This window comes from Helicoverpa armigera, chromosome 11 (genome assembly GCF_030705265.1).
Source record: "Helicoverpa armigera isolate CAAS_96S chromosome 11, ASM3070526v1, whole genome shotgun sequence".
In the NCBI taxonomy this organism is placed as follows: Eukaryota; Metazoa; Arthropoda; class Insecta; order Lepidoptera; family Noctuidae; genus Helicoverpa; species Helicoverpa armigera.
In genome coordinates this window covers 8,088,522-8,110,588 of record NC_087130.1, presented here as the reverse complement: position 1 = coordinate 8,110,588, position 22,067 = coordinate 8,088,522, and the positions used below count along the sequence as shown (strand labels likewise).

Genomic DNA, 22,067 nt, shown 5'->3' with positions numbered 1-22,067 from the left:
ATATTTAGTTGTAGGTGTATGTTCCTGTGCAACAAAAATCTTGGAAATAAGAGAATAATGTATCTTGGTGCTGATGAAGTCGCAAATGAAAAAGGAAACTTAAATGAAATAATAGTTAGCAAGCTGACGCTTACAGTTGTTGTATATTGTTATATTTCCCAAAAACTTAAGAGCAGAGTAGCTCGTTTCAAACGTAGCCTCGTAAACTTTTCAGCTGTAAATTATATTAAATTTTGATCAGCGCATCGTGTTTGGAACTAAGCAATTTGTTCAGGCCATAAACTTTCAATATAGCAAAACGTGCTTAGAAAATGTATGAGTCAGTTGAAAGTTTTCTTTTATTTTATGGTGTTTTATTTCCAATGCTAATATGATAAATTAAAACGTGAGAATGAAGGATGTCTACTAAAGATGCACACGGGAAGTTTGAGAAGAATAACATGATCCTAGTAATATTGTAAAGGATGTATAAATTACTAGATTGACTAACGTTTGGCAATAATATAGCTTATTTTTATCAGAATAATATATTATGTAGGCGATATTATGCAAAAGTTTTCTAGCTAATGATTGAAAGGAACTGTCTCCTGAAACCGACTACCAACATTTCTTGTATGCCAATTTTTACAGTGCCTCTAGCGTTCACTAGTGGAACTAAAATTTGCCATACAAAAAGTTAACGTGCATAGTTGTATCGAGTCAACAAAATACTATTAATAAACTCATACAATCATGGTATGAGTACAGATCTGGATAATGTGCAATATTGAAAATGTGTTCTGTTCTGTTACAGCCTTTTCATCGTCCCACTGCTCGGCACAGGTCTCCTGTCACACGGAGAAGGATTGAGCGTTAATCACCACGCTTGCTCAATGCGGGTTGGTGATTTTAGACTTTATATTCCAGGTTTCCTCAAGATGTTTTCCTTCACCTTTTTTTTAATGTGTGCCTGAAGCAATTTTCTCATGAAGTAAGTGAAACAAAACCATGTCAATTTCAGCCCGTGGTCATAAAATTCTACATAGTTTGGAACTGAAAGATTTATTTAATGTTCTTTAGACCATAAAACATGCAAGTATGGCCTACTTTTCTTGATAATGTTGTATAGTTCATATAGAAAACTTCTGGCATCGCCATTGCACTTGCGGAAGTCATTTTATGATACAGTTGCCTGCCCTATATGTTGATATAATATTAAAAAAACTGTTACATATGTTTGTTTATGCTGTCTAAACGGCAACGCTTTGATATTTTGTTGAAACATTTCTTAATTAGAACAACGTTAATTTTACATTAAAAATGTTTATTTTTGTGTGGACTGACGAAACAGAAATATTATGATACAATAAACCTAAATAATTAAATTATAGCCGGATCAAATTTAAATAACAAAATGGTTGAAAGTTGCATCAAAAAATTCTTGCGTTGATAATTAATTGTAAGTTTTCTGAAAGTGGATTTCTATTAAAATATGTATGTGCACCTAATATGTTTACGTACATATAGGTACACATACCAACATATTTTAAGGCACGTATCTAATACTATGAAATATATAAGAAAAATACATGCTAACTATGAAAGGAAAGTTACACCTCAGAACTTCATTACTTTTGATGAAGCCGTTATTTTTGGTTATAAGTAGTCAAGTACATATACAGATTTTTTTCCCTGAAAATTGTAAAATTGTATTTCAATAAACGAAACAAAACACGTCATCATACTATTCTACTATAGGATCTACTAATACTTATACATAATAAGCATACTTTATGTGGTGAGGTATTCAGTCGAAATAATATGTTTTAGGAAGATTAACAAGTAAAATAATAGATTATGTAAAATTATAAATATAAAGCGTAACGTAACAATAATTCCGCATTTATATGCACAATATTTCATCGACTTCCGAATGCTCAATTTCTCCGAACGGAACGTGGAATATATATTAATATTATCGTTTTTTTTGGGATTTAGCATTTTATTTAAATTAGTGTTACATAAATTACTGAAAACATTACATAATATTTGCTCTGAAGATATGATTGTTATCATGTAAGACATAGATTAATTTTGTTATACAATGTCTTCAGTGGGTAAGTCAATAGAAACTGTAGCAGTTTTGCCAATTTGCTATTCGTATTTGCCCCCTTTTTCAATGGCGTTCTAAGAACCTTTTGCTCATATTAAAGGTTGACGTTTCATAAGCGCCTACGCTCGTAAAAAACGCCAGTGAGACAGGAGTATCTCTGACGTAATACATATTTTGCAGACAAGCTACCACTTTTACGCGCTGCAGTTAAGCTGGTGGATAGGGTCTTAATTAAAGTCTCTGATGTATCCCTATTAATGTGTTCTATGCACTAAAATATCGTTCAATACTTATGTTCTACATTGTGATCTAATTCGCTCTTCAAATACGTGGTGCCAGACTACATACTACCACATGATATTATGTACTAAACAGTTAAGTTAATATTTTAGTACATAATCTGTGGTTTACGGCCAGAGAGGAGCCATGTAGCGAAGGAAAGCAGTGGAATATTAACAAGGCTGTACGTAGTCTGATCATGGAGGTAGCTCAGAACAGAAGACTAACGTGTTAGCTGGAGTGTCGTGGTCTCCCTCGCCGTAGCACTCGAAGTTCTCAGCATCGGATATGGAGTTGCCAGGACTGGAGTCTGCCGTGGGGTCCGACTGGCCGGACGCTTCTGTGCCGTTCTGAAACACGGGAAAAGTATAATTTAGGATGCGATTTTTTTACATAAAAATGTAACGGTCATGGATATTTTCTAATATTATAAAGCAGAAGAGTTTGTATGTGTTTATGCTTGCATGAACGCGTTTTCTAGGAATACCTAATTTGAAATATTGTTTGATAGTTTGATAGAACATTTATCAAGACAGGATATACCTATCCTGCTTATATTATGGAGGCGAGAAGTAGTTCTCACAGAATGCAGGTGAAACTGTCAGCAAGTCAGGTTTTTATAAAAATAAAATAGGTTTGTCTGTGACACGCTTTTTCAGTTAAAGATTCTTTGTAGCTCTGGCTGATTAAGTCTTAAAGAAGTAGGTAACCCTAATTCCATAGTTCGTTAAGTAGCGACGTCAAATGTGCAATTTCTTATCGAAGTCTTATGAATGGTGACAGAAGCCTTATATTTTCGTCTTTTGCCTAAATAGCGTTATTAGGTAATCCCGTCTTATTCTTAATTAGTACTTATGTGTTTAAGTTAATCGTCTCTTTAATAAATCGTCATCATCGTCTATTTAATAAACTCTTGCGTCTTTCGATTTTTTCTGGCTATGTTTTTTATTGCTTCATCAATGTATGTAATTAAGTATCTATGTAGCTATATTTGGTTTAAAAGTAATTTCAAAGAAAAGTGCAACAGGCTATAAAGTACATTATGAACGCATAGGTAAACAAAGCAATAATGTATAGAGTTTATGGAAAACATTTAAGCATCAAGTCATGTATGCAAATATGCAAATTGTCAGCAATACTATTAATAGGCTATTATCTCACGATGCTAAGCAAATATTTTTGAAAAACACCTTTTCTGTGTCTAGTTTGAATTTATTGTAATTTCAAATTGCCAAATAGAAAGTTAGGCGTTTAAAATTTTGCATACATATATGGTGGTATTACCCGCATGGTGTAAATAACATTACAAAATGCCGCCTGTATCCAATTGCAAACATATGAGAATTTGTCATTGTTTTAATTAGCGGAATGCGTATAAAGAGCCTTTTTTACTAAGAATTAAGTACGTTTAAGGACTTTGTGGAGGTTTAAGGACCAATAGTTATTTTTGAAGTTAAAAGTTGGTACTTCAGTGCGGACTAAACGGAGCTTCGGTATAGTAACTAGCAGTCCATCCTCAGAATAAAACGCCAAAATAGGATATATTTTCATCATTAGAACAGAAGAGTACACACCTGTAGTTTCCTGGGTAAGTTTCCTGGTGAGGTGCGCGGTGACTTGGTCCTTTGGAACACGCTGGGCGCCATCATTGCCTCCTCAGGCACCTTCAGCTCTGAAACACGACAGATAGACAAGTAAACATACATATTCAGCACATATTGTTAATTCTAGGAACGCGGCCGTTGACCCCAACCATAGTCACGCAACAAAACCATTGAGAACGAGGTGAAGTTTCAGAAATAATCAAAGCAACAAGGTTACTCTAGCCTAGATGGATTTTCGTTTGCAACGTTTCTTAAGAAAACAAACTCTATTTCTTCACTGAACCGAAATTTAATATACCTGATGCTAAGTATCTAAGAATTAAGTCCATCTCAGATTACACATGCTTTATTTGTTTTAAAAATGTTTTTAATTAATGAAACTAGTTTTCCTCCTTCACACTACCAAGTGAATAAGTAGCAAAGTATTTAAATGTCCGATAACGTTATCTTTGTTATCTAGACTTGTTGATTAACACTCGATGCCAGTTAGATACCATAGACAACATGAGAAAACTATTTAATTACGTAGAAAGAGAAACTCTTTGGTTAATAAAATGATTGTGTAAAAATCTTGATTGAACGTTACAGCCGTTTCAATTTACTTTTATGATCATGTAAGATAATAAAAACATTCAGTATCTTTTATTTTTTACAGCATGCAGTTTTAATTTCGGAAAGATTGAAGAAACACTGTTTAACGCATTGACAGAATACACAGGCGTTCATTTGTTGTACAAAAGGACCAAAATCAGATTGCAACGAGTTGGGCGAAGCGAAACGACAACTATTGTTCTCTTTGAAACTCCCACTGGTTCCAGTTTGTTGCAACTTTGATGAATGTTTCGACAAGTTTCCGATGATGCTTGCTACCACATTACGAGTAAAATCCATTAACAGTTACAGTCTAGAACTATTTAGAACTGACATGATGCAAAATTGTGTCAGAAACTCTAATAATCAAATTACACATGTGTGTCACACTCAAAAAAAAATAGTAGCAACTCAAATAATCCGATATTGCAATACTCAAAAGACGCAGAATTTAAAGTAGCCCACCATAAGCCTCTTGCAGCAATCGCCAGTACCAAAGGACCAATCTTCCTAGCAGCAGCAAGCCTTGCCACCAGGCTTCCAACAGACGAAACACGTCATACGTGTCACTTCGCAGCAGAACCACCACTTCTGACACCGACGTCAGCATTGAGACCAATCATCACTTCACATCAGTCCAAATTCAATGTCCTTTTTGATAAAAACGTCACAATAGCCCAAACTTCTCATTCATTTCACAAGATACCAAAACAAATTCAATTCATTTGCGATTTCTTATGATTGCAGTGTTTAGAATGTGATCACGTCAGCTAATGAGTTGTCATTAGTGAGATGAGAAATTATTGAATGCCTTTTGTTTGATTTATGCTAGCTACAAATTGTATCTATGCTATGTCTCAATTTTTCACTTTGATCATTAACAAATCATACTGCAAGTGAGTAATGCATTACGTTGTCAACGATTTTCTCATCGTAAATTACGTCTGTGAATGTGACAAAACTGTTTATTGCCTACTTCATTTGGAATGCATAAAACCTCAACTTTTTTCAGTATCTGCATACCTACTGTTCTACTTATATTGTTCTATGCATGGTAAAGCCAAGAAGAAAGGCGAATATAGCACTATATTACGTACCTACTTCAGAAAATTTCTTTTTGAAGATTTTCAGTACAATGTCTGCCCACAGTATTAATAAAGTATACTTTATCTTACTAAATCCTAATATCCTGTTCTTGCAACCATTGTTTAATATTAAAAGCGTTCGTGTATTTTAATTGTATTTTGCAATTGTAGTTAGGTATCGTGAAAGTTAATGTTTCGTGCAAAAACGTGCGTTCAGCGTTGACATAGTACTTGATAAGAAAACTGTGTTATCGGATCTTGCCGTGAGAGAAGTGGCTGGTACCGACCTAATGGAATTTGCGTTTACCGAGATTAATATACGGTGGTAAGTTTAATTGTTTTGCCTTGCATTGCGCACTGAATGCAAATAACGTTACGGTAAACGCATTATGGTTTCAGAGTTTGTTTCTCAGCGTTTGAATGTCAAATCCTGCTAATATCCTAACCTTGACCTTTCGAATTACAATCATAAAATTATGGTTGTTTTTCTGAGGTGAGTTGTAGTAAAACAATGATTCACGTGAACAAAAAAAGTTAAGTAAAGTTCTTAAAGATTTACGGTAGGTATATGAACCTGCATGATTAGGTACGTTTGGTCGTACGTGAGTTGTCGTCAAAGTTAACTCAGAAATTAAAACTTTACACGTTATTAACTGTTATTTAAAATGTTTTCAAGAAACATGCGATTATGTGTGTAAGAATGTGATTGAAATGCATCAATGTGTTAATGATTTGTCGTTGGATAAATTAAAACAATCTGCGGACGTGGGGGATGAGTTTACGCTCTCTGAACAGGCATTTTTATCCACTGTCATCATATGTTCGTCATTGATGAACACTGTCTCTTGTAATTTGTTTATGTTTTAATTAAATAATATAAACAATCTTTATTAATCAACCCTTCTTGGTAGTCGGGTGAAAAGAGGTTAGTCTTCCAAGGTTTTTTATGTTTTTCTTTTTCATTTAACTCGCAATAATTTTAAATTAAAAGAATAATCTAATTACTAAAATGTTGTTTAGGTTTGAGTCAATAACGTTTGATTGCCTAATAAAATAAGTTTTACAGTCAGTTTTTTGAATTCTTAAAAAAATTGTTGAGCTGAATCAAATTACACACCATTCTCCGTAATTCACAGCTGTTTCGTATTGGCAATAAATATACTAACACCTTAATAATTAGCAAACACGCGAGTGAAATTGCCGTTTCCTTGCGACCGATTTGCGCAAAACTAGCTCGTCCTTCTACAACCTAACATTAGAACATTACCCAACAATGTATTGATTTGTATACGATGATACAAAAAAACTGACGTTTCCTACGATTTCGATAACTTTATGGACGAATGGATACAGTTTATGGGTCTTGTGTATTACCCAAACTTGTATGAAACGTTATTTAAGCGGACTATTTGACTGAATCACTGTAATTTCAATTCCGAACACCCCAAATGCTAATTAATTTTTAACACTGAAAATATAGCATCTGATTTAATGGACTCCCTTTTCTACTGATAACAATAAGGTCAAATTAATTAAATAAGCATTTTCGTTACGTGATCCCACGTCGCGTTGAGAAATTCCAGATTCTAAAGCATTTGTTTAAACTTTCTCTGGCGAACGTGAACACAGAATAAACACCTTTGTCACTATTGAAACCACACACGTTACCACATTCTTTATAAACCACAAACGAACGTTTTAATAAATAGCACTTTTCAAAATGAGGTTTTATTTTTTGTTTATTTTTTAAAGGGTAGTTTGGCTTCTTTACCGGCGAGGCGAGGGCCGACTGCCGTCGTCGACTGCGCGGCTCGCGATCCAAACAGTTGACTGATAATTATGCAACAAGAACTAATATAACGGTATTATCGATAAATAGACGAGCTAACAGGGAACACAAAAACACTCTTTGTTAGACAACTATTGCAAATTGTTATTGGTAGCAATTATTCGCGACAACAATTACAATACTTTTATGTTGTGGCGAAATGGTTGTGAAAGTCGATGCAAACGTTTGCATTTCGATTGAAATTTCATTGAGTTATATTGTGTGAATACAGTTGTAGAAACTTTTATTGTAACTGTTGGTTATTTGTGAAGTAAGAGTAATTTAACAGCTTTAATATGACATAAGTAACAGGTAATGGTGAAACTTTCTTCTAAGACGTGTGACTTTTTTATGACATAAACTGAAGACGCAAGTGAGTGATTTGTTCGTACGGGTCCTAAGATTTTTATGAATGAGTTTTTTTTCGCCGTGTAATCAGCGTACTATTAGGTTATTATGTTAGCCTGAATTTAGTACTATTGTGGCTTTTCTCAATCAATTTCTTCAGCCTTTTTTAACCCGTCGAACAAATTGCCCGTTTATGGTCAATTTGTAAGTCAAACAGTTGCGGAAAACAGATGGTATCTTTTGGATAAACATCAATAATAGTGAAACGCGACGCTGTAATATTTTATGCTGGCGTGCATGAAGCCTTATAATAGCATATTATTAAAATAATATGTGAGCTACACTACCGTAGAAAGTAATAAAATGTTTAACTGTAACTGTTTTTCATTACGTATGCACTTATTCGATATATTAATTTATTTATTGGATGCCAATTTAAATTAAGTAACTCATAAAAGTCTGTTGCTTAATCAAATTATAATTTATATTTCTAAGTTAACTTCATCTACATATAGTACAACGCTATCACGCTAGTGGATTTACCGAGCGACACCGACTCTTGACGCGCTACAGAAAACAACTGACAACTACCACGACGATGAAAACTGGGGGTCTACTCTAATTCAACGAAACGAAACTTCGATATCGAACGAAATTCAAACGAAGTTTCGTTAGTGACCTTACTCTATTTCATTTTCGGATGCGCATACGAAGTTCGGAACCATAGACAATTTTCGTGAACGAATGGAATCTATAATATTGTGTGGGGCTTTTATGATGTCGACTAAACTAAGTTACGGTTTTTACTTTAATTTGAAATTATTAAACTTTTCAGCTTTACTTATTCATGTAACATTATAAATGTGATTCATTGCATATTTCTTGTAATATTCATGCAAACAATCTAAACTTTCAGGCAAAAAATATATTTTCAACTACTTTCGACTCGACACTATAAAAAACCCTTTGACAGTCATTGCTAACCAACTAATTTGAAGAGTACTATTTCATGGCAAAAATGGGTAATCACGTATGACAACCAAAAATAGCTACATAATACAATGTAATCATAACATGTCGACTTAAGATTTTTTGTTTGAATACTTTGATAAGTCTTCTGAAGTGTGTTTCTCAAGTGTCGTATGTAATAAATCATGTCTCCAAGTGCTTTTATACCAAGGTACGAGTTCCCTAAGGAAGCATTGTGTTGTACTTTACTACAGTCCGACTTCTACGTACGTCTGCTGTATTTTGGTTCGCAACAAGTTTTGTTTTGGATTTAAAAACTTCGTGAGTAGATATCATATTATACAAATGCAATATTTGGTTTCGCTCTAACACCATTGCCTTTTCTAATACTAATCATTTATATTTTCAGTTTAAAATGGCTCCATATACGGGGTTCGGCAACTCCTCAACAAATCGAAACCGTTCTCAATTTCCTGGACGAACATAGAGATTAAGCGGTAGATTGAATAGTTGCACCCAGCCAGGAAGATAACCTGAGAGTCCAGCTGTAAAAGCTGCCTATGTACCACCACCATTGACACAAGAATGCCTGACTTTCACACCTTGTAAGTATTTTATTGTGGTATATTGAGTAATGCTATTGTAAATAAATTGTACACAATATAGATAACATTTTTTTGAGTGTATTTATAAGAAATACTCTTCATAAAGAATACAGATTAACTTTATACTATTGAATAATGATTGCATCTTTTTTATTATGTTTGCATATGGTATTAAATGGGTCAAGTGTTGAGTTGAGAACTTTTTGTTGTTACTTAACCCATTCAAGTGTCTTAGCCATATTTTGTTTACGCTGTTGTTCTGAGCTATTGACTAAAATTGGAATGTTGTTTTGCAGCCTCTCAACATACACACTCTACAAGGACACGATCAGCCAGCACAGGTGTAAGAAGCAGATTGTATCAATATGAAGAGGAGCGTGCACAGAGAGAGACGGTGACAAACGCAGAGCTTGCAGGCATCAGGGGCGAATTGGCGGGCATCAGTGCTACCCTGTTGCAGCTGCATAACACAATAAAGGAAAATGTGGATAGGAATTAAGTTTGTTAGTGTGTTTTTAGTTATTAATTGTGTTAAATATTTCTTTGTTATTAATTTTTAATGTTTAAACAGGGTAATAGTAAATAAAACTTTAAGTATATAATTTATTCTTTTATTAAACTCTAAAGGAAAGAAATACCATCATGTCAAATTCTTAAAATCAATAAACATACAGTTTTTCTGGAGCATGCTTGAGTAGAACTTTGTCCTACCTATTCTTTTCTAAAATGTGCACTAACAAAGCTCTGCAAAGTTGTATCTGCCTTCAAGAGAATCTTCAACAGCTTTATCTATAGGTGTCATCATATGCTCCCTTAGAGCATACCCAGAGTCACCTAAAATATACATGTATATGAAAATATGTGAATAATACTACTACACAATATTAATAATATAAATGTGAAAGTTTGGGGTACCGCTTTTGTCCCAACTTGTACAAATATATTTAAAATGCAATAAAGGCAAACATACACAGATAAACTGTTTCATTCTGGAGGCCCTCCAAGTGGCTTCTAATATCACACTATCTCCAAATATAAGCATCATGTGTTGCTCCACCAAATGTTACATCCATATTTGTTATATAGTAATCACTGTCACATATCTGGAAAATAATAAAGGATTGATCAGCATCATAATAAACAACAGTCAATGCCTCAATTAAATCATTAATCATTAAGGTTTAGTTCTTATACTTACAACTTGGGTGTTAAGAGAATGGAAATATTTTCGATTCCAGAAGGTCTAGCAATTGCAATATGCATTATTTGGAGATAATAAAGGCACGAATTCCTGGCACAACCCTTCGAAAAATTGCCGACTGAGTCTGTGATTTCCTACAAACTCTACGTCGGGAATTCCGCTTATATTTAATTGATTGCGCAAGCACTGCCGGTTCCTTCTTCGCTCTACACGATCTTCACGTAAAGCTGCTTTGATTAAAAGCATTATTGTAGCCTTTGCCAATAATTTTCACACAAAAATCACAAAACGAAAAGTAACACGAAAATCAAACGATAACTCTTTTGGTTTCGTTGAATTTGAGGTTAAAATTCCGAAGTTTCGTCTGTCAAACTCAAATATTCGTTCGTATCATTTCGAATTAGAGTAGGTTTATAGACAATAAACGTCAAACAATCTTCGTTCGTACGAAATTTCGGAACGAAATGGAACCGTGGTAAGAAGTTCGCGAAATTTCGTACGAAACTTCGTTTTTCGGTGAATTAGAGTAGACCCCCTGAATGTGTCGCGTGTAACGCTCGGGTCTGATACGCGCGAAAGAGCCGAGCCGAAAATCCGCCAGACAGAAACAACTGTCACAGAGAAAAATATGACTGTCTGAATAGATAACTTGCTGAGAAGCTTGGACAAGATAAACTGGTATAGATCGAGGAAGATGGAAAACTTTCCTCGGAGGAAAAACAAGCTTAATTTATGCTGTATTTCTATAAACGGGATATTTCTAGTTTTTCAAAAGCCGGAGAAACTAGTGTTCTTAGCTTAGCTAGACCTATAAGTAGCAAAATGAATTTGATTTTGTATATTTTCGCATCTATGGCGAATCGAGAGACATTTTACAGTTTAATTGATAGTTTCTTGCATTAATTACATATAAGACAACGATAGGAAGCAGATACTAAAAAACTATATTTTAGAGCCACTAAAACGTGACATTTGTAAGTTTACCACCTTTATTTAGTTTTTATGTCCATTAGAGATCTACTGTTTTAAGAACGAACACTAAAATGACTATTTAACTATGTAGAAATAAAAGTTGTAATAAACTTTTTATAGAGCAATATAATCTATTTTAATGGTGCTGAAAATGAAACTATTCAACCAAATGACTTTTTAGAACGAAATCATAGTGATTTGAATATTGTGAAGAAATGAACCAATTGTTAATATACAAAGAAGTTATAGCACCCCGTTGTTAAAAATGTGCAAGTATTGTAAGCAAGATTACCAAAAACATAGTTTCTGAAGCGTTTCACTTCGACTCGTTGCCGCAACATTGAATGCAGGCCAGTGCAGACAGACGTTTGAGAAATTCAATAGAAATCAAATAGACCGAAAACACATGCATCACACGCATTTGCATAACGATTGGCCTTGAGATCCAGTGGCTATTAGCACGCTATCTCCTCTGGTGGGAATTTTAATTCACACTCGCAAAAAAACTGGATCACACTAAAAGAGCAACATTAAATCGACCAAGATTCTAATGCCATACATGTTTACGCCTCGCCATTCGATTCATGTTTCCTTCCACTTTCTAACCGATGAATATTAAAAAAGAAACAAGCCAGTGTTTAATCAGACGATACCTGGCTCGTTAGAGAACCAGCATCAATAAAGAAATAAACAGTTTTAGTAGATCGATAGCGGCGAGCGGTGGCATCGACCTCAAATTGCGCAACCATGGTCGGCATTCGGTGTTGCACATTCGTCACGCCAACAATATAAAAAGCTGTGCAAAAACCAACCACTGTTGTATAACACTCATCTCATTACAATACATCGTTTTCAGGAAATCTATTTTGAGAACACTTCCGATTTTTTGCATTTCCTCACATTAGAGGATATGGCTTCATTGTCGAGGTACAAAAAGTGTCGTTTTAATGCGGATGCCGTAAGGACGGATGTTGAGGACGTGAGCGGAATTCCTTAGCATCACTAATTTTATTACCATCCAACAGTTTAGCTACAAAAGTGAGTGCTTACCAAAAATTTTCTCCACCTCGGATGAAATTCAGGACGCGGAATCTGGAAGGAAAACACAAAATATATTAGCATCATGTTAAAGTTTTGTTGAGTTCGTGTCTATTATTATATCCAATAGCCGCTCTATCTCTTTTTATAGTAATTCCGATTGGTTGCGACCGAGGTTTGCGTGCCGTCGAAAGGTCACAGCAGTGCTTCGTCTGCCTTACTGGATGCTATTTCTGAGATTAGAACACGGCTCGCCTTAACTGGAAGATTAGGAAACTTACAAGTGTTCCGTAACGTTTCTGATTAACACTTATGGATGTATACTAGGTACGCACAAGAATTTCGATTTATTGTTTCACCATCACAATCTTCAGCCTTTTTAGCGTTCGGCACAGGCCTCCTCTCACACAGAGAAAGATTTATGATTTGGAGTCCTGTACTGGAAACCATTGAATGGGCGTGTTTTACCTCAACAAGTTTCTGATTATGACCTAGATTTGCCGTTGCTTCGACAACAAGAATCCGGCCAGCAACTTTTAAATTGAAACTTATACCTACTTAGGTAATTGCGTCAATATCTTGAAAGCAATTTTGGTCTAGAGCTACAATATTGGCGCTGTTGCAATACCGTGTTTGTCTGACGTATTTTTATGCCAAATAAGTTTCAGTTTTAGTCACGTTTCATATCTAAGTACGATTATATTGTGAGATCGGTACAAGTCGTGCGTGAAGATGGTTTTCTTTCGCGTCCAGTTTTTGTTGGAATACTTGTTTAATGTTATTAGTGTAGTTAGTAACATGAGGTCGGTCGCGCTGTGATTGCGATCCATGTCACTCGTATCAATTGCATTTCGGTATACAGTACCTATGTTGTAATTTGTTGTGAAACCCGGTGTGTGGTACGGCCTACTGCTTGCCGAATTGATGAATTCTAATTGTTGAATTAAAATCGATGATTATCCAATAATGTTTTGATCCTTTTTTCCTTGCAGCCTTTGGGCTTGTTCCAATGCTTATCGAAATTTTACAACAGGTGATAAAAATAATTAAAATAGGTAAATAAGGATAATGTTGACTATGTACTGGTCGTAATCCCTAAAATCTTACCAAAATAAGAATGAATATTCTTTGAAAAGTTCTCATGAACAACAATGACTTACTACTTTAAGGTCTACTGTTATCATTGGCTCTTATTTCGACGTGATTATTACCTCCTTTTAATTGCTAATTTTCTCCAATATTAACTCTTTACTTCCGATCAGATTCAAATTCCGATGTTATCTAAACAATTTAATCAAAACATACCAAAATCCGTATTATGATGATGATGTGTTGACAAAGAGTTTAAGCGAGTCATTCGAATTGTTTTCGAGTCATAGTCTATTATAAACGCATGCCAATTGTTGGTCCATTGTTAGTAAACAAAGCCATTCTTGTGAGAGTTTTGGAATTCTCGCTAAATATCAACAAGGGACTTTCTTTTCGGTTACGCATGCTCGGATTACGTTGTCAGATGGCTCAGCTGATGAAGGCAGGCATACTATCACCGTTTCGGTTGTTTTATTTGGAATATGGAAGGCCTGTGCTTATGTCGTAGCAAACCAATCAATCCTTGCTATGGTATATATTGGTCGTCATTGATTGATAGTTTCGATTCCATTCTACCACCCATTGATAGAATTGATTGGCGATCTCTCTCTGATCTTATCTAGTAACGCTTACCCACATACAGCGTTAGATACGTATACCTATGTGTGAGCTTCTAAAACATAGACTTGGTCCCACTTCAGCTAAAGAAGTGTTAATCTTTATGAAACACTTGGAAACTCTAAACCCCTTACCTACTAGGTGCTACTGCTAAACTGAACACATATAACAACACAGTACAGTGTCTTCAAGTTCTTAGTTTCTGAGAATTTCGTTAAAATCATAGTTTTATTTTCACTTAAGCAAGTGTCAGGTAATCAGTAGGCTACTTGGTCACGGTCCGAGGAGTATCTGTGGAACACCACAACAAGTCGCTCTGATTCACAAGCGCAATCATTTGTAGTTCCTCGAGCACTGCTGTTATGTAAAAGTGGTTCTGTTTTAGTGTTTTTAATTGTTCTGTCAAGATTTACACAGTATTTAGTAAATAAACTATTTAATTAACTATAACTCCCGTCTAGTTTGAACACTGCTTCGGATTTCATGAAAGTAAAAATGGGACAGTACCTGTCAGCTATTAGCTGAATGTCCAGAGATACATCTCAAAAAGGACCTCTATTTAGTACCATATTCCAATTAAAACTATCAAATAAAATGGTTAAGTTGATATTGTCCACACGAACTAACATAATGTCGGTGCACTTCAATGAAACGGATGTGACAGACAAGATGACCTCACGACTGTGATAGCATTATAATCTTAGAAAGAGCGAGCGTGCTGCACTTAACCTTTAAAAATGCCTATAAAACGATATGAAACGACCTGCTATTTACGGAAGTTTTATATAAGTTTAATAAAACAAGTTTCTTTGCAGCTGGATATTTCTCAAAATCATTTATAGCAATTTTCCATGACAGACTAACACACTATTGTATTCAAATATCAGTAGGTAGATAAGGATTAGTCACTGCAATAAAGCCTACTGTTAACAAGTCTATAATGCACAATTTCTCGGTAAACTTGGCGCCTACTGAGCATTCCTTATTAGGCTTAGCGGATTCAATGGCGGCGTGACGAGTCACTACTCATGATCATTATTGAAAAGGTTATAACTTGTGTAGGTGGGTCTATGCTTAATGACGTCATAAGCCAAATATAGTGTCTTTGTGTCGTAAAAATATGTTTTACGAGTGACGTTGGGGTGAATTAAAATAGTCGTGCAGTGGATAGCATGGTTGAGGAGTTTTCATCACCCTTTGTGAATGTATGTGTAGATGATAAGTTAAGAGATAAAAAGTGTATTGGATGAGGAGAAAAACACAACACGGTTGTCTCCCGTACGAAGGTATTCTGGTGTAGCTTAGGAAGACACTTAGGTACCTATCTTAAAAATATTCCTGTCACGCCTATAAGTGGTTTTGTCTGACAAAAGTCATAACTTTTAACAATGTACGGAAAGCCGTGACTTGGACTATCTAGGAGTCATCGGTTCATAACGCTTGGATATTTTGACGATGACGTCAGTTTCTGAGTATGTTACTTTCTTTGAACGAATCAATGGTTGCGGTCAAGATTCCACATAAAATATACCGTTGGATTCATTCTAACACATATTTTTGTAAAATATTTTGTTAGGGAATATTAAGTTGTTAGTGTTAAATGATGGAAATCATCAGGTGACCGCTGCCAGCGTGGGTGCAGTAGGAAGGTAGGTATGTCAAACTTCTACTGACTAAAAACCACTTTTGTTTCTTCGAGAGCCAAACTCTTTCGAACAATCGAGTGTCAATGTATCTGAATGAATGTTTGATGTGAAGGACACTCTTCAGTTATAAATGTTTGAGTATTTTTGCAAATATTTGGCAAGTGTACAACAATTTGGTTTAAGAATGAAGGCGTCATGAATTTTACAAATTAATTGAACCTTATCTATTTACCTACTATCCGTCTTTTTTTATACGATAGTTGAAACTTTGATATGGTTCTTATAAGTACAGCTTACCTACCTTCCAATAAAAAAGGCACCAAAAATATACCTTTACTTTTTCCATTCAATAAAACTTCGAACTACATAAATTATTCAGAGTCCTAAATATAGAACAAATCCATACAAGTATTGAATACAGAAATACTGACATCTGAAGGTTGTAATACATAAATAGAATTCGTTAATACGAAAACATCAATATATTTTTGTCATCGTGAGTATTTTTATACCGAGTGGTATCATTCAATGAATAGTGTTGTCGTAAACACTGCCAATGATATGATATTCTTCTTCGGATTGAGAAGAATAAACCCTGTGAACTGTGTTTTTCATTTCTTAGAATATTCATACTGTTTTCGAAATATTTACGCTTGTTTACTTTTGGTTTGACACACACAAACCATCTATTAATTAAACCAACAAAACGGCTAGAAGTTGTCCTTTCGTCTTCACGCTATAAAATTCAATCAGAACAAATCAGGCCTACCCAAAAGACACGCAATAAAACAGGCTAATCACTTTCAGCTCGTTGGCTTTAACACTGTTGAACATAAAAACTATATCAATTAGATAAATCGTTCGATAAAAGTGTTGAGCATCCATTTGATACATGACTTTATACCGACTCTCAGATCGCTGTACCACAAGGAAGGATTGATATATAAATCTTCGTAGATCAGATTAGAGTGGCCGAGGATGTAATGGATGAGATATACGGCTCTTGTAGGGTTGCCAGCCGAGATAAATGTAACTTTTCAACAAGTTCACAGATAATGGAAAGGTCTTCCGAGAAATGGATGGAGTAACATGAAGTATGGATACAGCTGCTGTGGTTTTTAGAAGTGTTTATGGTCTGGTATTAATAGATGACATATTTAATGTTAAAATTATAGCTTTGCAACGAATAGATCTCAAAACTTCTTAGAAACTAGACTGATGTCGATTAAGTAGAGTAAGTAAATTTATTCATATTTCATAAGAAAACAGCTTAACTTTATGCATAAGTCACAGATTATATCAATATTATAAAACTCGGGCAATTTCATAAGCTTTCAAAGAAAGTTGCACAAATGACTCAGAGAGACGACGAATGTATTTTAACATAATGTAAGGCTCTTCACAAGGATGAGAAACGGATGTTTTCCAATACAGTTAAACGGGTTTATAAAGTATCAATAACTAAGTTGCAAATAGCGACAGAAGTTGCGTATAGTACCTATGGTTCATATCAGGGCATCGCATGACGGTTGTGAAAACTGACATTTCCCAATGGGCTAGCGTTATGTTGGCGCCATTTCTAACTGATATGAGGTGTTAATTACAGGGTTTATGGAGCAGGAATCTTAATGTATGCAAAATTACATCACTACAGACATGGTTATTTTATCCTAAGCTAAGCTATAGTCAATGTCTTCAACGGTATCAAAGATTCTCTTTTTAGACAAAGTGGTCAATGGCAAAAACCCAAACATACAAGAAGCGCCAATACCCTTTCTAAAATCAAGGTAAAACTAAATTAATAGGCATCAAAGAGTGACAAAACGCCATGACGTAACATTAACCAATTTAATAAATCTTCCAGCATAGGCCTATATCGTTGGCAAAGAGTTGGCGACTGTCCAGGATCCTGGACACATTCGCTCGTATTTCACTCAATGCGAAATAGTCTTGGAGAATAAAGTGTACTATTAATGCGAGCTATTTTCGGCTCGAGGCGTCCAATAGTCTGCCATTCCTGCCATGCTATGATATGCCAATGCTAATTCGGTTAGGATCTTGTTTTACGCGCGAATATCAGCAGTATGAAATACGTATGCAAATGAAACGACGGTGCCATTTAGATTCTAGAGATAGAAGCTGAAATTAACGTTGGATTTGCGCAAATTGTGTTCCAGATCATGAATTATTTTAGCTAGAATTTGCAAATAGCAAAAACATCTAATAATAAGTTGGAAAAATCAGAGGTCAATGAAACTGAATATAATCATAATTAAAAGCTAAATAATATTATTTCAGAGAAGTCTTAAATTAATGGATTTTATATTCGTAATAAAACGAGTTAGTACCTAATAGTAGCGCACCCATTCATTAGTTTATCTGTTTTTACTATCTTGGATTTAATGACTATTAGTCAATAAGATAGGTAGTTTTACGATGCCAGAGATTTTTTACGTTTAAGATTAGCTCCAAGATATAATTTGCAATAAGACTGCTGTCCCACATTCGAGGAATTATTCTAGGTTTTCCTTGCGTACTTTTTGACCGTATTGCAGTAAAAGGCCCCATACATTTTTGCTAAGCTTGGTTAATCTAGACAGTATATCGCACTTTACTTAAAAGTGCAGTGCTATTATTATATTTATTATTTCGCACTGAGTTATTTAAATAAAGAGCTGAACGTATTTCCCCGAACACAAAAACTTCTATTTTACATAAATGACGCATTAAAATTTTTTAACCCACAGACCAGTTAATCGGATCCTCTTATAAAATATTAGAAAAAAAATCTGACGCACTTTTCCAACGTCACGGGAAAAGCAGAATGCGACAGAAGTTGGCAAAACAAGCTTTTCGCAACTTTGCAAAATAAATTGGCTCTGCATTCCAAATTCGGTGCAGTTGTAGCGAAGTGTACAGAGGCTCTTACCAACAGTTTATGTGGTACAATTTTCCATGTTTTAGTAATTGCCTTGTCCCATATAAGGTTGTAAGGCCATCGACCCACTGGTATCGATTGTACAGTTTGTGGGGCGAACGGAAACTAACGACTTTGTGGAAGCCCTTTTGTGGGGCATAGTACAATATTTTCTATTCACGATGCCCTAGAGCAGCCGTTCCCAAATGGGGTTCCGCGGAACCCTAAGGTTCCGTGACAGGCCCTCAGGAGTTCCGTGGAAAATTCAAGATTTCCATTTGGTAAATCGTCTACCACTTTACACTACTTTTACAACTACTACTTACTACTATTATTCACTTTCAATTAAATTGTTTTAAATATTGCATTCCAAAATTCCATTTAGGCACCACGTAGGTGGGTACCACTCGGGAGTATAAGTCTCGTATTTTCGCGACAAGTGGCGTGGGCAGCTGATAATTTTATTTCGTTTTGTACAAATTGTAGATTAACTTCGTAAGTCGGTAGCGAGTCGGCTAAAAATCACCGCATTTTTTGGGCTTATACGTTTTCATACATGCGACAGGATGTGAAATGACACGGCATACGTATTTCCAGTGGCTATTTTTACCATGAATCAAAGTGTGACATTATTTACAATTTTTGCACCTCCGCGAATTCGAAAATTTCGCGCTCGCTTCGCTCGCGACTCCATGTTACGTATGGTGCTTTTATGTTCGTTTAATCGTTCAAGTATCCAACACACAGTTCAGGAAAAGCAATAGCGCTTTCTTCGCTAGCTACGTATTCATTTGCATTTACTTTTTTGTGTGGATATTGTACTTTTTAGACTTATTAATTTACAGTGGTTTCGTTTATTTTGTGTAGGTACTTACAACTAAAAAAAATTCGCGCTCGCTTCGCTCGCGATACCGGCTACCACTGAATGTCTTTCAATGCTTGCGGGTGCTCGGAACTTCTACTTTTAGTTAAAAAAAATCACGCTCGCTCGCCTCGCACCTGTACAAACCCAATCTATTTCTTTTTGCGTTTACTTTGTCAGTCTTCAAACTGAAAACTATTCACATAATACACAAAGTCAAGGGCGGCTAAATTCTGGCCCGTGTAGCAGATAGCCATGCTACGCCTGAGTATACTGAATATGTTTCTAACCATATAACCATTTGGTGCGCTTCCACGGGCCACGAGCCGTACCTATGAGTATTTACGTCTTTAGTTTACTTCTTACTTAAGCAAGGTTCCGCCGAAAAATGCTGAAACGAAAAGGGTTCCGAAGCCAAAAGAATTCGGGAACCGCTGCCCTAGAGGGCATGTGACTCAGATTTGTAATGGTGTTTATGAGAAAATCACGTTTGTGAGTCTCGAATTTCTGATTGCATGAAATTCATGTACCTATGTGCTTTTAACGTACCTATTATCTTACTTGGAATTATTATTCTTTGTTTGATTAGCTGGCCTATTGTACATTACATGGCATAATTAATGATGAAGGTATTATCCTGAGACATCAATGGGTCCATACAAACTTCATATTTTCAGCTTGAGTCACCTTACAGGCAGCTGTGCAAAGAATTAATTTCATGCTTCGCTTTATGTAGAGCTAGTGTTTTCCATTCCTTTGGAGTTATCACAGCTGTTCGTGTTACCTTCAGTCTTGTTATTTTTTAACGTAGATATAAGGACTTTACCGGAAAAAGTTATCTTTATCATCATCATATTAGCCTATTGCCATCCACTGCTGAAAGCTGCCTTCCCCAATTTGATATGCCTAGCATTTTTATGTGTATTTTGTGCATAGTCTGGAAAATCCGAAAAAAAAAAATATTTTGTATAATTGTCAAAATTAGTTTAACTCTGTTCTTATATTTTTATTTGACTACACGTTTGCTTGTGGCATTGAATTAATAAAACACGTTGTCCTTTCAACAAATAAATAATCAAACAAGAAACGAGTTTTACTACGTCATTTCTATTACTTTGTTTGTTATCATTAGTTTGAATAATAGCTTTAATGTTTATTTATATTTCTGTAAATATTTTTGTTTTTCATATTCTGTTGAATGGATGTAGATTTGGCACGTTTAGACTTTTGTATCACGTCATGCCGACGTCGCAGAGATCAAGGTTTTTGTCTAGTTCATTGTGTGACATTGGACTCAAGTCATAGGTGTTTTAAACAGCTGTTTAAGTATTTTATTAATGAGTAATTTTCTGTTTTGAGAACAAGGCTTTTTAGTAGGTATTTTTTAAGCGTACATGCCGTTTTTTTCATCTAATAATTTAGCTTGAATATCAAATTAGTTAGTTTTGTTAACGTCCTAACTTAAGTGCTATTTTTTCTCAGAGGAAAAACCAATAATAATTTCAGAACGTATACCTACAGATTAAGAAGAAAAACAAGCTTGTTTGGCAAGCTTTTGCTATGCAAATGAGAACTCTAAGTACTCATGCTTAAATTTGGTATCACCTCTATGTTTGCCAAAAGTAACCTATGGATTGGTAAACAAACCAATAACATGAATGGTTCGATACTAAAAATATATAAAAGAATATTTAATACGATTTATTGCATAACTGTGGTTTTCCCGCTAATCGGCCAAGATATTATTACCATAAGCTGCTGCATAATTATTAATTCATAAATAAGTCTTCATTGACGTCAGAGGCGAATCAACTTTTGATCTAGACAATGCCATCGGGAATCGTTTTGTCTAGCTGTTCGTCTTTGTTTTAATATGAGTAGCATTTCCAATAATAATAACTAAAGCGGAGCTTTCTTAAGTCCACTGAATCAAATTAGTAGATATCAATGCATAGACCCCGTCTCTGAGTAAAGGTCGCGTCAAATAATTTAGTCGCTTTGAAGATGGCTCTACTAATGACTGCGAAACAATCAAAACGAGTCAACAATACACATGATTGAAATAGAATAAATACGAAAAAAAATACACGGCCTGTTTCGCACAAAAACAGTAGATACCATCTAAAAAAGATACGTTTTAAAATGATCATTGCCAGCGAGACAAATAAAAAACTTCGCACGTCTATTGAAGGTCGGCAACGGTACGACACGGATAATTCACAATTTGCGAGCAAAGCCGCGGGATCGCACTAACTGTACGACAAACAATGACGCGATCGATATGCTTCGCCGTGTCTCTCTTGTTTGTGCCTCTTTTTAGAAC

At 35.2% G+C, this 22,067-nt stretch overlaps 1 protein-coding gene and 1 long non-coding RNA gene across 7 annotated transcripts in view; one reads left to right on the top strand and one right to left on the bottom strand.

Moving 5' to 3' along the window:
* The window catches only part of LOC110378362 (rab11 family-interacting protein 4A), a 74,760-nt gene that overhangs the window by 39,685 nt on the left and 13,008 nt on the right, over positions 1 to 22,067 (bottom strand). For 2 of the 6 annotated variants that reach the window (XM_049850705.2, XM_021337581.3), the window contains exons 1-3: positions 5,032 to 5,266; positions 3,946 to 4,043; positions 2,600 to 2,721 (exon numbers count right to left, since the gene is read on the bottom strand). In XM_049850705.2, coding sequence (XP_049706662.2) covers positions 2,600 to 2,721; positions 3,946 to 4,043; positions 5,032 to 5,176 — 365 coding nt within the window. In that variant the 5' untranslated portion in view covers positions 5,177 to 5,266. Of the gene's footprint in view, positions 1 to 2,599; positions 2,722 to 3,945; positions 4,044 to 4,273; positions 4,430 to 5,031; positions 5,271 to 12,624; positions 12,667 to 22,067 lie in introns of those variants that run through there. The other 4 variants (XM_021337584.3, XM_021337580.3, XM_021337582.3 and 1 more) reach the window with 4 other exon arrangements.
* On the top strand, positions 8,435 to 10,365 carry LOC126056482 (uncharacterized). Its single transcript, XR_010276981.1, has 3 exons — positions 8,435 to 9,117; positions 9,206 to 9,401; positions 9,698 to 10,365. It is a non-coding gene; the product is annotated as an uncharacterized LOC126056482 (long non-coding RNA).